This window comes from Podarcis filfolensis (assembly GCF_964270895.1).
Source record: "Podarcis filfolensis genome assembly, chromosome: 10".
NCBI lineage: Eukaryota > Metazoa > Chordata > Lepidosauria > Squamata > Lacertidae > Podarcis > Podarcis filfolensis.
The window spans coordinates 30,654,911-30,670,827 of NC_139612.1; the positions used below are offsets into that span (position 1 = coordinate 30,654,911).

The 15,917-nt window shown below is 42.5% G+C and overlaps 1 protein-coding gene across 22 annotated transcripts in view; it reads right to left on the reverse strand.

Moving 5' to 3' along the window:
- The window catches only part of GRIP1 (glutamate receptor interacting protein 1), a 342,494-nt gene that overhangs the window by 43,418 nt on the left and 283,159 nt on the right, over positions 1–15,917 (reverse strand). For all 22 annotated transcript variants that reach the window (XM_083574411.1, XM_083574393.1, XM_083574397.1 and 19 more), the window contains 2 exons: positions 15,519–15,594; positions 12,503–12,648 (listed from right to left, as the gene is read on the reverse strand). In XM_083574411.1, the coding sequence (XP_083430537.1) occupies positions 12,503–12,648; positions 15,519–15,594 (222 nt within the window). The remainder of the gene's footprint in view (positions 1–12,502; positions 12,649–15,518; positions 15,595–15,917) is intronic.

Consider the following 15,917-nt stretch of genomic DNA (forward strand, 5'->3'; position numbering starts at 1 on the left):
TTATTTTTAGGTAAAAGGGTAGAGATGCCCCCCTATTTAATTGCACATAGATTATACAGACTAATCTACCTTCAGTAAAGGTCATGAATACACCATATGCAGCATTCACGTAAGTGTTTGTTTTTACCAAAGTCACAGGGTTCCTACCCTGGCTAAATTTATGTTTCGTTAATCAGAGTAACCTTTTATGCATTTCAGGTCTTGTGGGAAAATCAGAAACACTATCAGTGACCAAGTCCTGATAGTGAAAGCTGAAAAGCCAAAGCAGTCACTAATTTCCCCCTCAACAGTTCACATTATCAGTGTTTAACAAGGTTAATCATGTGTGAAATCTAACGCCCAAAAATAACATTGGAAGGGAGTCAGCCAGTATATCGTGGCAGACAGAGTACAGGTGGTAAAGTAGGGCAGTTTCTAAATAATAAAACAACTATTTAAAAATTAAAATTATTCTTCAAAGGATTGGCTGCAAAGCCCAGAGTGTGGTCTGCACAGTAGCATATGTGTTTACTGCCCTCATGATCCTAGAAAAAGCCAAGGGCTTGCAGGGCTGATTAGTGTTTCCTTCATTTGTATTCAGTGCATCCGTATGGAGATGGAAAAGCCACTGGGAATAAGGGTGGGGGACACAATCTTCCTGCTTATTCTGAAAATCTGAATGGTTAGCTATGATAGTCCATGTTTGTACATCAGATAAATCTATCTGGGAAACTTGCAAAGAGTTAGAACACAATGGAGTAATCTTTTTGGTTGTGCTGCACAAATGGTATTTTTCTGATCTTCACCTCTGCTATAAGAAATTTTAAGTGTAAATTAAGTTTATTATCATGCATGCATCCACACATAATAAAAGGTACACATTCAACACTGAGAGTGTTACTTGGCTAGGAGAAATTGTAATACTAGTACTAGTATCACTATGAGATTGGGAACTGGCAATGTTTGACTACTGTGAACCTAACCTGCCATTTCTACAAACTGAAATAGTTTAATTATGATCTTGTTGTGAAACTCCCAAATGCAGCCAGGTGGATAAAATGCTACTGTCTATAAACTGCACCCATTTACTTGTTTACAAAGAGAGCAGAAGTAGTGCATAGCTAAAACGTGATTCTCCAGAACCCTGATTTTTTTTTTTTACTGCCACTACAGTTATGACGAACTGTTGTTCTGTAGTACAGCAGTAAAGGAAAACTTCTCGGAAGTGCAGAAGTACAAGGCACAATCCTATGATAGCAAACCATGGATTTTGTTAAGCTGAATGTAGTCAGAAGCAGCTGATGGGCTATCAAGGGCATGTCGCTATGTTCTAAGACAGGCACCCTCAACCTGCAGCCCTCCAGATGTTTTGGCCTACAACTCCCATGATCCCTAGCTAACAGGACCAGTGGTCAGGGATGATGTGAATTGTAGTCCAAAACATCTGGAGGGCTGAAGGTTGGGGGTGCCTGTTCTAAGAGCTCGGAATAATAAAGACTCTGATTCTGAACTGTTTCTTACTGAGTGGAATCCAATGGGTGTAACTCAGTTGACAATGGTCATCCACCAGCAGAATGGAAAGGGAAACCCTTTTCAGTTATTCCTTCTTCTACAGCCTCTGTCCTTCAAAAAACATTGTCCCAGGGGTCAGCAAACTTTTCAGCAGGGGGCAAGTCCACTGTCCCTCTGACCTTGTGGGGGGCTGGACTATATTTTGAAAATAAATAAATAATGAATGAATGAATGAATTCCTATGCCCCACAAATAACCCAGAGATGCATTTTATATAAAAGGACACATTCCACTCATGTAAAAACACGCTGATTCATGGACTGTCCACGGGCCAGATTGAGAAGGCGATTGGGCCAGATCCAGCCCCCGGACCTTAGTTTACCTACCGATGGTTCAGAAGGTTGGGGAGGAGATTCAAGGTGGAGACTACACCCTTGGATGAACAGTTGTAGAGAAGCTAAATGGTTAGAGCTCTACCTTCTGCTGGTCCCTGTCCTTCATGGAGCTCTGGGTGGTACTGGGGACATGCGTTGGTGGCTTCAGAGTCTAGTTCTGAGGGAAGTCCTATAATATCTCCCTTATTGAAGGTTTGTGTGTCTATGGTGCTTCAGTGTTGAGGGGCAAGCCAAGCCAATAAACAGTGCAACTTTCAGGGCAAAATAGCCAAGTCATCTCTTAGTAGGACAGTGACTCCGCTAAGTAGTTAAACAAGAGTTTCTGGGCACCAGCCTTGTATTTGCACCAAAAGGTTGCTTCCGTTTTGGTAGCGCAGTCTCCTGAAGGATGCTACCTTCCCAGTGGGTTGAAGCAGAACATTTCGAGATGATCCAGAGTCTTTCAGCCCATAATGTATATTGATAATGTATATTTAAAAAATCAACACCCGGCATGTGGTGGTGGGTGGTGGTAGTAGTGATGTGCAAAGTATCTTATATCATTATGCTCATCCCCTCTTGAGTTTCTGAAGAACATATATGTACCAATTTGGCAATATATTAAATGCAAGCACCAAGGTCATTACACTCCTATCCATACAATAGGATGACTCAACTAGGAAGAGTGTCCTCAAGGGAAGAAAAATCCAGGTGTTAGTTCAATAGCTAAGGGATTATTCTCTTTTTGCCCATGATGGAATAAAATTAGTCTGACTTGTGCAACTCCACAGCAAAGACCTGATGTGCTTTCTTTCTGAAAGCAAATGGAAAATTTAAACATACAGAACTTTGAAGAAATCAGGGTTTTTCATCACCAATGGGAAAAAAATAGCAGAGCAGAGAGACAGCATAATTTGTGCCTTTGGGTTAAAATACAGCTGGAATGTCAGATTTTATGTCTGCTGGCCCTGAAAGCATATCTTTAAGTACATACCACTATAAATAATATAAAGAGCTGTCGTGCTCACAAATTAATTTAAATTGCTAGACTAGCCAGTTTTTGTTTAACGGCAACAACCACAAATAGAAAAAGGTTAGAAGAGGAAGAGCAACACAGAGTGGGTAAGGTGTCAGAGCAGACAAACCCTAACTCTCACATAGGACTCTAAGTGATATATCCCCCTTTTTCTGACTTAACAGATTGCTTTGAGACTGAGGGTGTTTCCATATGGCAGTTACTGTGGACTTGGAGCTGCTCAGGCATGCAAGTTTTGCGTGATGATGATGTCATCCTCACCAAAACGCTGCCCTGTGTTATTTTCCCGTTTAATCCAGATGCACCATTTCTGTGGAAAATCTTATCAGTAACAACAGCAGCAACCTGGTGGGGAAAGAGTAAGTATGGATTAAATGAGAAAACAACACGACAAAGCATTTTGATGGGGACGATGCCATAGAGATGCTGCAAACAAGCAAACAAACAAACAAGCAAAACAATGGCATGCATGAGCAGCACTGAGTGGACAATGAACTGTCACGTGGAAGCACCCAGAAAGGTGTATCCATTGTTTTGGACTTGAGTCCAAAATGCCCTCCGAAGCCAAATCTAGTTTGTAATGGGTTCTCTGCTAGTCAGCTAGTCTTTCCTGTGAACTTCCTCTTCCAAGACTACAATGTACACTGCTAACACATCCTTACCCCAAATTTTATTTTTGAAAAGAGTGGATAGCAACAGCAAGTGCCTAGTTGCTTGGAAATGCATTATGTATGCACTAGATCAGGGGTCAGCAAACTTTTTCAGCAGGGGGCTGGTCCACTGCCCCTCAGACCATGTGGGGGCTGGACTATGTTTTGGAAAAAAAATTGCTATGCCCCACAAATAACCCAGAGATGCATTTTAAATAAAAGGACACATTCTACTCGTGCAAAAACACGCTGATTTCTGGACCGTCCGCGGGCCGCTTTTAGAAGGCGATTGGGCCGGTTCTGGCCCCTGGGCCTTAGTTTGCCTACATTCCTCTCTTTTTTTGCTTTGATATTCTTTTTCTTTATTGTTGTCATTATTGTTTTTCATGTATATAAAAAGTGAAAATAAAAACAATTACAGAAAAGAAAACCAATAACACCATGTGATAGAGACACACATCCACAGATTGCCTGGATCGGCCTCTATCTTTACTAGATCCGCTGCCAGCACACAACATACTCAGGTAAATCATTTTCCGTAAATGTCAAGATTTGGGAGTGCTGGAAAGGCCTACCATTTTTGTTTTATTTTTTGGCCAGTGGCAGGAATGCCAAGCAGCAAATCTTGCTGGGACCAGAGGCGGAGCAAGGTGGGTGTCGTCTGCCTCGGGTGTCACCTCCGAGGAGGGTGACAAAATGTTGTGCGGCACTTGATGTCTGTGAGAGATGCTGTGGCTTTGGGCCACGCAGGCTTCCCACTGCCAAAATGGTCTGCCCGCTGTGGCGATCACACAGGGTCCCCGGACGTTTCACTGTCTATTGATCCCTGTGCCACCACTCTATTTCTCGCTGCCACCACCCAGGCCCTACCTGGTACAATACTGAGTCCAGTCAGGGTTAAATTGGAACATAAACTTCTGTTTATTTATTGCAGTTTAACAAGCGTGTGGTTTCATAAACTGTATCGGTCAATTGCAATCATGGGTGCCTATCCAGACCTATAACGACCGCTTCCTGCTCTCACTCACTAAACCACCTCTCAGATATTTACTTGTCTTCCTAGCGCCTAACTGTTTCTGACTCAGCTTATTTTGCTACACTAACACAACCTCCCCACAGACTCTATCCCAATTCACTCCCACACCAACCAACCACCCAACTCCCAACGAACTCCTCCCTTCGCCCCTCCCAGAGCTGGTTTTATAGTCCCTCTGACTCCACCCCCTGGGTTCTGATTGGGTAACCTGTTTAACTATTTCACCTCCAGCACTCTCATGTGTTAATGTCACCCCCGCCGGCTCCCCTTCAGCTGTAGGGTGGCAGGCAGACGCACTCTCTACAAAAAGCAACAACTTTGGCTCCTCCCCCCAAAAAGCTCAACAACTCTGGCCATTGAATAATTAAATTCAATGGTGTGGGGGGCTGACAAGAATTTTTCCACACCGGGTACCACCTGACCTTCCTACACCACTGGCTGGAACAGCTACCATTTGTAATTTCCCCAGATGCAATACTAGTAACATGCATGTCATGGGCACTGCCCTGTGGTGGCTGCACTAGAGAATCCAGTAGCAAGCTCAGTACTTCTTTCAGCATCGCCACTAGACTGCCCGCAGCCACTCCCTGCTAGGGTGGAAGTTAGGATGGGGGGCGGGGAAGCAGCCAAGAGAGGCATGGCTGCATAATTCAAGTACATGTTTTTATACTGAAAAACATCTGGAGCAGAAGTTCTTATTTTCCACACGCTGCAACTCACCGAATAGAGGTGGGGATGATGCCACCTTTGAGATGCCCCCGTTAAGTTAAACAATGATATTTTATTATCATCAGCCCTAGCCATTTAAAATGTGTGGAATTTTTAAAACCCATCTTTCTGCTCAAGCCTACCAGCATCTCAAAGTGCCAATAAAACACCTGATGTCTTTAATTGGATTTTCTGATTATAGTTTTTGCCTACCAGTAAATTACATGTCTTTGTGCAGGAGCCCCTCATTTCTATGAAAAGCTTAACAGCCTGCATGGGGAACACTGCAAGATTTTCACCTGAAATGTAAATGCATCATCCGCCATATTAAATTCCTCCATCCCTCAACATTCAGAAGGCCAGTAATACTATGTAATATACTTCTACCCCAATGATATTTTATTATTAAAGCTATTCATTCCTTTCCTATCTACATATATTTAGGAGTTTACATGCAGACAAGGTCTCTTTTCAATTATTTACCCTCAAAAACTCTATATAGTCTCTCTTTAACTGGAGTACACGTTAAATGAAACAAGGAAATAAAACAAGTTTTCTTGCCCACGATCAGCTTAATGCAGACAATTTCTAATCTTAAAAATGGCTGATCAACATTATAATGACAGGGAAGGAAGCTGGTATATCTGCAATGTCTGGCTGGCAGCAAGTAATCCTGTTAATCTTGTTAGAAGTTTGGAAGCAGTTAATCTAAAACTCAGCTACACCAAAACCAAATAAATTGCAAATGCCCTTGTTTCTTCCATGAAATCTGCACATAATAAATTAAATGCAAAGTCATATTTGCAAGTACTGTAGAAGTACTTAACCTGACCTATTTGCGTGGACAGGCGGAGTCCCCAGATCCCGCACGGTCCCCCCGTCATGTGGAATAACGACTCAAGACAACGTGCTATGGGATTAAATTGGCCACAACTTTATTAAATTTCAAATGTGGGTAGACCTTGGCTCAGGCATTGGGCGTTCTCCCTCCCCAGTCCCCAGCCAGGGACCTAGGGAGCATCAGGGTTATCCAGTGTGTGTGGGGGGGATGGGCCGGCTCTGGAGAACATATGTTCAAGCAGAGATAGCCGCCCCCGTAACGTCGCCGCCGCAGGGGAGAGCAATGACGACCTTTCGGCGTACGGTCAAAGCCTCCCTTCAGAAAACCCCTTTAACGGGGAACCCTGGTATCGCCGCCGCAAAAAGGAAGATGGACAAAAGGATTCCGCCCAAGGCCTGATACCGCCAAAGTTGTGACGTTTTGCTACGGGAAAGGCGAAACCTGCCAATGCAGGGAAATTCCTTTCCGGCCCTTTAACAGCGACCTTAACGTAGCAGCGCCCGCATACCTGTGAAGAAAAGTTAACCTGCAAAACCTGTGAAGAAAAGTTAATCTGCAAAATAAGACATTAACTGAGGGTGCGTAGGGTGGGAGAAGCTCTGGAGCCAAGTGAGGATTCCCAGGTAAGATCCTCCCTCTATTGTGTGGGCAGGTAATCCCTCCCCTACCTGGCCTGGTCTCCTTGGCAACGCTTCCCCCAGGTGGGATTGGACAACTGACTGAGGTAGGCGGAGACCTCCAGGTATCCCACCTGAGGGAAGGCAAAGCCAAGCCTATGCTGATGGGGCCGCTCCAGATCTAGGGGCTGCGCGCGTCCACGCAAAGGGCGCCCCCTGTTTTAAGTGGGGAGAGGTCATTACCAACCTGCACTTTGCCCCTCTACTTGGAAATACTTAGCGCCAAACTACATATCATGTTATACACGTTATTGCATTTAACATAGCTGGGTTTTTAAACCAATCTCTCTCTCTCTCTCTCTCTCTCTCTCTCTCTCTCTCTCTGTGTGTGTGTGTGTGTGTGTAGGAGGAGCAACCAGGACAGGGAGTGCATGATTAAAATCCTCTCAAAACTGCTTTTAGCACTGGGAGCAAAATTGCCACTGGTGCCAGTGGGTGGGTCCATGTATTCTGTAGTGTGTGTGTTTCTGATTAAGGAAAAGAGCTTGAAGCCTGAAGTTGGAAGAAAGGAGAGCTAGAAAAAGAAGTGATTAGCTGATTAACTGAAACTGGGGGTTCCTCTGAGGGTCTGAGGAGCCTGATATCTGCTGCTTACTGAAGGAGAGACCATTTGCTTACAGTATGTTCTGCTTGTGTATTGCAAATGATACCTTTTTACAATATGTGCCAGTTTGGATTAACATATTTTGGATTAATAAATTGATACATAAATGAGACTTTTGTCCATGAACGTAGCTCCTTCAATCAAACCTGGAAGCTCTCATTAATCACCAGAACCAGAGAGCTATGGTTATCAGTTTTGGAACAAACCAGGGTATTAAACCACGTTTTGAAGTTGATTTAATATCCTGACTTGTTCCAAAACTGATAACCATAGCTCTCCTGGTTTGGATGAAACATGACATCATGGTTAATTATTGACTTCCTAACTTTGTGCTGCAAAAGGAGAAATGAAAGAACGACTCCAAAAAATTTGCACATATCTGGACTGAGACATGATTCAGCTAATATATGATGGCCTGAATATGACCACAAAGTCCCCAACATTCCCTCATCCTAAGGAAACAAAGTTCTGCTCCAGCATCGCCCCTCAAACTTCTTACTGTTTAAGGACATGGGGAGTGCTTAAATATATTATTGTAATGTAAGTGGGTTTAACAATATGAACTGCTGCCCCCCCTCTTGTTAATTCAGATAATGAAACTTTACTTGTACTTATTTGGCAATAATTAAATTTCATTTCACCTTTATAGTCCATTTCCTACAGGGAACAATGCTTATGCAACTGATTTTAATGAGGCCTATGTTTCAAAAGTGCTAGAGAAAAATGTTAATTGGGCCTGTTAGAGCCATTTGCAAGTTTGTAGTATGCAATCTAAACTCTTTTTACGTCTCTTTTGGGGAGGACTTGAAGTTTTAAAAAGATAAGACACAACTCAATGTTTGAATACCTATAGGTGAGTTAAAACTACTCCCTTCCCCATAACCTTCTGTTTGCAGGTAACTAATTAGACCAAATAAGAATGCCCACTGAAAACAATATATTCAGTGACGTATTAGGGAGCTTAATAATTTAGCTGGGTTGACTACCATTCTAACAACTTGCTTCAATATGACTTCAGAAAGAAAGTGACATATGGACTACAACTTGAACATAGCCAGGCACAAAGAGCAATAAGAACAGGGGTCAGCAAGGTTTATTTTGCCTGGGCCAGACTGGTCCCACGGAGACCCCTCCATGGGTTGGATCACGCATGCGCACGAGCACATGTGCCCGTGATTTTTGGCGCTGCAGAAGTGAGTCCCCGTGCCGCGCTGGTTTAGCGCAGCGTGCGAGCAAGCAGCTCGGTTCAGGGGGGGCTCGTGGACCGGTCAAATGACCTCGGCAGGCCGCTTCCAGCCCATGGGCCTTAGGTTGCTGACCCCTGAATAAGAGGAATCTGTTTTTATCATTTTAACTTACAAAACCATGCAGTACAGCAGTTTGTGCCAAAATTTATATTGGGTCTTGCCTTTGTCTGGGTGATGGAGACAGTGACAAAGGTTGAAGGAGTGCCTTTTCCTAAATCAGCTTCCTCACTCTCCTGCTGACGCCCTTGGCTTAGCAAGACTACATTAGTATGCATCCACTTTACTCCTCCTCAGTTACAGGGGAGAACAAACCTTGTTTATAGGTCATATGAGGACAGAGCTGAACCACAGGCTCCATTTTGGATGACACACTAAGCCAAACCTTGGCCTATCTCAGCATGTCACAGCAGAAAAAGGGACCAGGGAGGAGCAAACCAGCTGCCAAGGTTTGACCTGAGATGCTGCCAGAAGCAGGCCTTCTGGGGAGACTCAGTAGACACCAACCTTGCTTTCTTTTAGGCACCTGGTAAAATCTTTTCATTTATTAGCTTTTAAAAAGTACCTTTTACATAGTCTTAAGTGCCACTCATCTTTTATTTGTGTGTTTTTTTAAAAAAATGTATTGGTAAACCACCTTGTAATCAATTCTGATGAAAGGAGATGTATAGTTATTTTAAAGGGTTCTAGATTCAGGTAGGTAGCCTTTTTGGTCTGATGCAGTCAAAATATATAAAAAAATAAAAATAAATTGTCCAGTAGCACCTTAGAGACCAACTAAGTTTGTTCTTGGTATGAGCTTTTGTGTGCATGCACACTTCTTCAGATACACTGAAACAGAAGTAACCAGACCCTTATATATAGTGGGAGAGTGGGGTGGGGTTTTTTTGCAGTTGTTAACAGTCGTCAACAGGTTTACCATACCCATTGAGTCACTCACCCATCTCCAACTACCCTCCTGAAAAAAACCCCACTCTCCCACTATATATAAGGGTCTGGTGACTTCTGTTTCAGTGTATCTGAAGTGTGCATGCACACGAAAGCTTATACCAGGGGTCAGGTTTACCTCGCCTGGGCCAGTTCACTCCAGCAGAGATCCCTCTGTGGGTCGGATTGCATGTGCGCGTGAACACACGCGTGTGTGATTTCCGGCATCTGCGTCTGCGCATAGGCGATTTCCGGCGTCTGCGCATGTGCAGATGCGATTTTCAGTGCCAATTTAGCGCAGCACAGCGCGCGGGGACATGCCAAGTGGGCAGCTCGGTTCGGGGGCCGGTTAGACGACCTCCGTGGGCCACTTGTGGCCCATGGGCCTTAGGTTGCCTACCCCTGGCTTATACCAAGAACAAACTTAGTTTGTCTCTAAGGTGCTCCTCGACATTAAAAAAAATTTTTTTTTGTTATATTTTAAAGGGTGTTAAACAAACATAAATATAGTGGTATCTCGGGTTACATACACTTCAGGTTACAGACGCTTCAGATAACAGACTCTGCTAACCCAGAAATACTACCTCGGGTAAGAACTTTGCTTCAGGATGAGAACAGAAATCGTGCTCCGGCGGTGCGGCAGCGGCAGGAGGCCCCATTAGCTAAAGTGGTGCTTCAGGTTAAGAACGGACCTCCGGAACGAATAAAGTACTTAACCCAAGGTACCACTGTAAATGAAGGGCAAACTATCTTATCTTTGGTGCAATCTTTTCAACCCATTGAATTTCTGGGAGACACAGCATTCCCACAGCCTGAACATTTGTCATCGAGCTGTACTTCAGAGAGCAGGTTCCTCATCAAGGGCACAGTGCTCAATGCATATGTGATGTGTATGCATAATGATCTAAACTCTTCTCGCGAGCAGGAAACAGACGGCTGTGTTCACGGAACAACCATCATTTGCCTGTGTTTCAAAACCAAACTTTGAATCATAAAGCCATAAAAAAACAGAAGGTAATCTCTTCCCAGACTGGTAAAAGTAGTGCATTTACAGAATGAAGAGTGGATGGCTAGATTAGTCAACATGAATTACAGAGCATTTTGCTTTGAATATAGCTTGTTAGGATGTAATTGCCAACTTTCTCTGCACATGAAGGGCAGTGTATGAATGCCTGTCAGTTCACAGTCTAGTGTGCAGCTGGCCTACACATGCAGCGAGGTGATAAACTCTTAAAGTCTAATCACATTTTAGGTTGGATCAATTTCCCCTATAAATAGGCCTATGAGAAATGAAAGGTTCCATCTTGGTTCTGTGTTGAGAGGAAGAAACTCAGGACCTGAACAACTGACTGGATACTATGCAAACATTTCATTTTTTTGCAAAAGTTGCTGAAGTTTCTTTGAACCCTGTGAGTATCTATCCAGACATGTTTATTCAGGCAAATGTCTTATAAAGGCTTAAGTTTGCTTTTGATCGGGGGAGTAAAACAAGTACTCTTTGTTCTTGGTCACCTGCTTCATCTTTGTTAGGAGATTTGCTGAAATAGATGCTGTGATCGTATTGGTCCTGCTTACTATGGTATGGCATTTTATTGTAATATTGCATATGCTTTTAAGCTGATTTCATCAGACTCTGTTTGTTGCCTTGGGAAAATATTATATTTGGAAAGGCAGCTAACAAATTAAAAAAACTAACACCTGAAACAGTCCTTTTCTTTACTGATCTAGTTTAAAACTCTATTCTTTGAATGGGGAAGACCAGACCATATTTAATTCTAAACTTGCATATTTAAGTTTTGTTGCATCCAGATGTTTCTTTTGAGTTTTTAGTGTTAAAAAGTTTTTCCTTAAATATAATTCATCTGGCCCTTGACACAACCCATTAAAAAACCTATGCTGTTAGGCTTCATACTAGAAGCGCAACTACCTGACTAGTCATAGATCATAGAATTTCTAGTATGACCATTTTAGGAGGTTAGGAGTCTCAAGTAATAATTTTCCATACAAGGGCACATTCTCTACCTATACTCTTATCTAGTAACAGCTATACTCCCAAACAGAATAATTAGATTCAGTGAAGAATATCACAAGGAAAAGTGCCCCATGGGTATTATCTCACAAAGCCAATTGACTTGCCTCGTATTTTTCTTGTTCCTGAGGAGACTTTTAAATCCCTTATTGATAAGAAAATGCAGTTAATCTTCCATTCCATGGCCTTGTGTAAGGCCTACCATAAAAAATGAAAAAGCTATAAAGTCCGTGCTGTTTTATGTAACTTCCATGGGCTACTAAATGAAGGATGAAATTTTTGTACCATCCTTTCTGAAGGCAACTATAGTTTGCCATGTTATTTATCTTATATACTTGGAAAGACATTTAGCCTTCCATAATCTTCTAAAGAGCATCTGCAAACCATAATTTTCTACTTTGAAGTAGGTTTCTTAAGGAGAAAAAAATGACACTTTTCTCTGCCTTGATTCCAGGATTTAGGGTCTCCCCCCCCCAGTTTTGCTGTTGTTTTGGCTTTGTCTGTCACTAAACACACATAAAAGTTAGTGTCACACTACACAAGCATGTTTTTTATTTAAAAAAAACCAGTTTTAAGAGAAATACCAATGCACCATAATCTCCTTTGTACAAGTAAACCTCACCTGAATAACTGAGAGTTACCGCCTTGATAGGAACTATGATAAGCTCTCACTCTGCAAACCATGAAACAGCCAGACTCTAAATTACAATAAAATACTGTTCACCTCTCCACGAACCAAGAGAGATTAATGAGATGCTGCTGATGGGAATATCTGTGCTACTAGAGGCATAACGGGTCATAATCATTGTTCAAGTAGCCTCTAAAGGATGGACAGTAAAATGTCACAGATGGCTCCCAGAATGAAAGCTCAGCATTTCAACATACCCATAACCGAGACATCGTATTCTATCAGCAGAGTTGCTTCTTGCCCACATTGTTTGAGAATGCTCATGGCTTCGCTGTGTGATGTCCCGACCAGACGAATTCCATCAACGCTAAGCAACCTGTCACCAGGCTTTATTGTCCCCTCCCTGAAAGAAGATTAAAAGGACACTCATTATTAATTTGATATAATGCAATTTGGAGACAGTAGGCATATGCAAAGTGGTTCCCTGACACTCTCTTCTGACATTCGGTGCAGCTGCCTTTTCTCTTAATATCGATTACGACAGCAATACAGTTCAGGGATCACTAGCAAAAGGGGAATTGCTTTCATCCGAAAATCAGTGATGGAGAAATAGCAGCACATTGCTAAGTAACATGGACATTGTGAGGAAGTGCAACAAATATCCCCCCCCCCCACCCTCAAATAAACATGTGCCTATTCCAGTTAGGGCTCCACAACAGCACAAAAAATATTTATCAGTATATAGGTTAGTAAAATATCACACTTGCCTGTGCATCTCTGACCATTAAATACCAGGCTAAGTATAAAGGTCTACCCTGGAATATCTGAGTTTTCATTTTTGGCACCTCCCAACAGGAAATGGGTTCCAGAATTGTGAATTGGTCTCAGGTCACCTTCAGGACGCAAATTAAACTGCCCAAGGCATCCACATTGCTTTATAACCAATATCTGGAGGCATCTCCTGTAGCAAGATCTAGGTGGCCACAGCAATTTCCCTGTTGCCATGTGCAGAGGGCCAGAATAATATGATTACAGGAACATTTAGTACTTCCTACTACTGTGAGAGATTTTACTTTCTTGGGCTCCATGATCACTGCAGATGGTGACAGCAGTCATGACATTAAAAGACGCCTGCTTCTTGGGAGAAAAGCAATGACAAACCTAGACAGCATCTTAAAAAGCAGAGACATCACCTTGCCGACAAAGGTCCGTATAGTTAAAGCTATGGTTTTCCCAGTAGTGGTGTATGGAAGTGAGAGCTGGACCATAAAGAAGGCTGATCGCCAAAGAATTGATGCTTTTGAATTATGGTGCTGGAGGAGACTCTTGAGAGTCCCATGGACTGCAAGAAGATCAAACCTCTCTATTCTTAAGGAAATCAGCCCTGAGTGCTCACTGGAAGAACAGATCATGAAGCTGAGGCTCCAATACTTTGGCCACCTCACGAGAAGAGAAGACTCCCTGGAAAAGATCCTGATGTTGGGAAAGATGGAGGGCACAAGGAGAAAGGGGACGACAGAGGACGAGATGGTTGGATAGTGTTCTCGAATCTATCAACTTGAGTCTGACCAAATTGCGGGAGGCAGTGGAAGACAGGAGTGCCTGGCGTGCTCTGGTCCAATGGGGTCACGAAGAGTCGGACATGACTAAATGACTAAACAACAACAACAACTACTGTATAAGCCAGCCGTCCTCAACCTGGATGGCGCTTTCCGTATATTTTGCAGCACAATGTCAGACCCAGCCAACATGGCTAGTGGTCAGAGATGCTGAAAGCTGTAGACCTCTCCAAAGTATCTAAAGGACACCAGGTTAGGCAAGCTATGAAACACTTTGTCATGCCTTTTAACATGTTGAATTGGGAGCAGTGGGAAGTATAAGTTTGCCCTTGAATGTTTCATTGCCACACTACAGGAGTGCCCTTAGCCAATATCTGTGGCTGGTATGAAAGATAGCAATCTATAATATCAACCTGTCATAGTCAAAATTTTAAGCAGTGGTGAGGAACCTGGTGTCCTCCAGATATTATAGGACGACAGCATGCATGGGTCATGACTGTTGGGCATGGTGGTTAGGGGTTGGAAGTTGGAGTCCAACAACATCTGAAGGGCCACCGGTTTCCCATTTCTGTTTTAGCTGGGGGAAGTTGTAAACAGTGAAGGCTCATTAACTTCACAGCCAATTTTTCAAGTTCTTGATTTCCTCCGTTGCGAGTTGAAAGGAAATTGACTAGTGTTTTTTTCTGGCCTTGGTATGGATCACAACATGCTCTCAGCTATAAAAGAAGATGCAAGAAAGAAATTTCCCAAACTACTTGTCTTTCATAGTATTTGCCCCATTCCAAATGTGATGTGCATGCAGGCATAAAAAACAGGGGGAGGGGAGAGATTCCTCATCAACATCAATGAAGGATATGCTCTTAGCAAGCACAAAGGTGGCTTATGACTGAGCAGAATGGCAAGTGAGCTAGAGCAATCACAAAGAATCACTGAATCATCTTGGCTGACTGCAAACAAACATTCCTCTCAAGAAAAATCAGTGGCATTATTAAGAGATTTCAGTTTTCTGCCCCCTCCAAAATGTTTACACGCACTAGAAGACACTTAAGCTAAATTTCCACTCAGCTACAAAGGCCACTGGGTGATGTTTGGTCTACATCTCAGCCTAATATCACTCCCAGGATTCTTGTGAAAATAAAAAAGGGGGTTGGGGATATGTAGTGCCTTGACCTCCCTAGAGAAAAGGCAGGATATAAATTATGTGATGACAATGACAACTACTACTATTAAATATGTATTAAGTAAAGTACCAACAAAACCTGCAAGGAGTTAGGGTTTGGACATTAAAAAAAAAAATTAATATAGAACCCTTCTTCCAAAAGTGAAAGAAAAAATCTTGAAATGTGAGGAAAAAACACCTTAAAGCTTAACAATAGGAAAGTTACAAGATAAACTAAATTTGCATACTGCAAAGTGTGTTCTTTTCCTCTTGAAGCATTCAGAAATGATTAAACCCTACTTAACAAAACAAGCTGAGTCTCTCAATTAAAATTCATCCCATGTAGTCTTGTCCAATACCTATTATTACTAATACAATAAAATGTATAATTTATAAGGCACAATGGATAAGACGCGAATGTGTCTATTGTGCTTTGCAGATATCTGTCTTAACTGGCACCTCCCACCAAACAATTTATCCTTTAGCTTTCTGTATATCCTTTTCTCTCGTATATGTATGTGTGTGTGTACATGTTCTGCAGAAGACGGATTGTACCTGTCAGCAGGTCCTCCAGGTCTAACACATGTTATTACAACAGGACGAGATTTATTTCTGTCATCATGTGCTCCACCTAGGAAAAGAGAATGAAATTGGTATCTTCTTGCTACTCCTTGTCACTTCCAAAGCAACCATCCTGAAAAATCTGCAGCAGACACTAACAGAAAACCCTCTTCAAGTCCCCAATAAACCGCCCAACTTCAAGGCCAGTGAAGTAACTCTGTGGTGTATTGTTAGTTCAGGGGGGCTGGCTGAACACAATCCAGCTCAGGTTAGCTGTGCCCAAGTCCCACTGAAAGCAAAGGAATGGTACTTAGTGATGGCTAAATTCTCATTATATTAATTTCAAGCTGAAAAATTGGAGCAGGACAGTAAATACTGAAATCAATATACGCA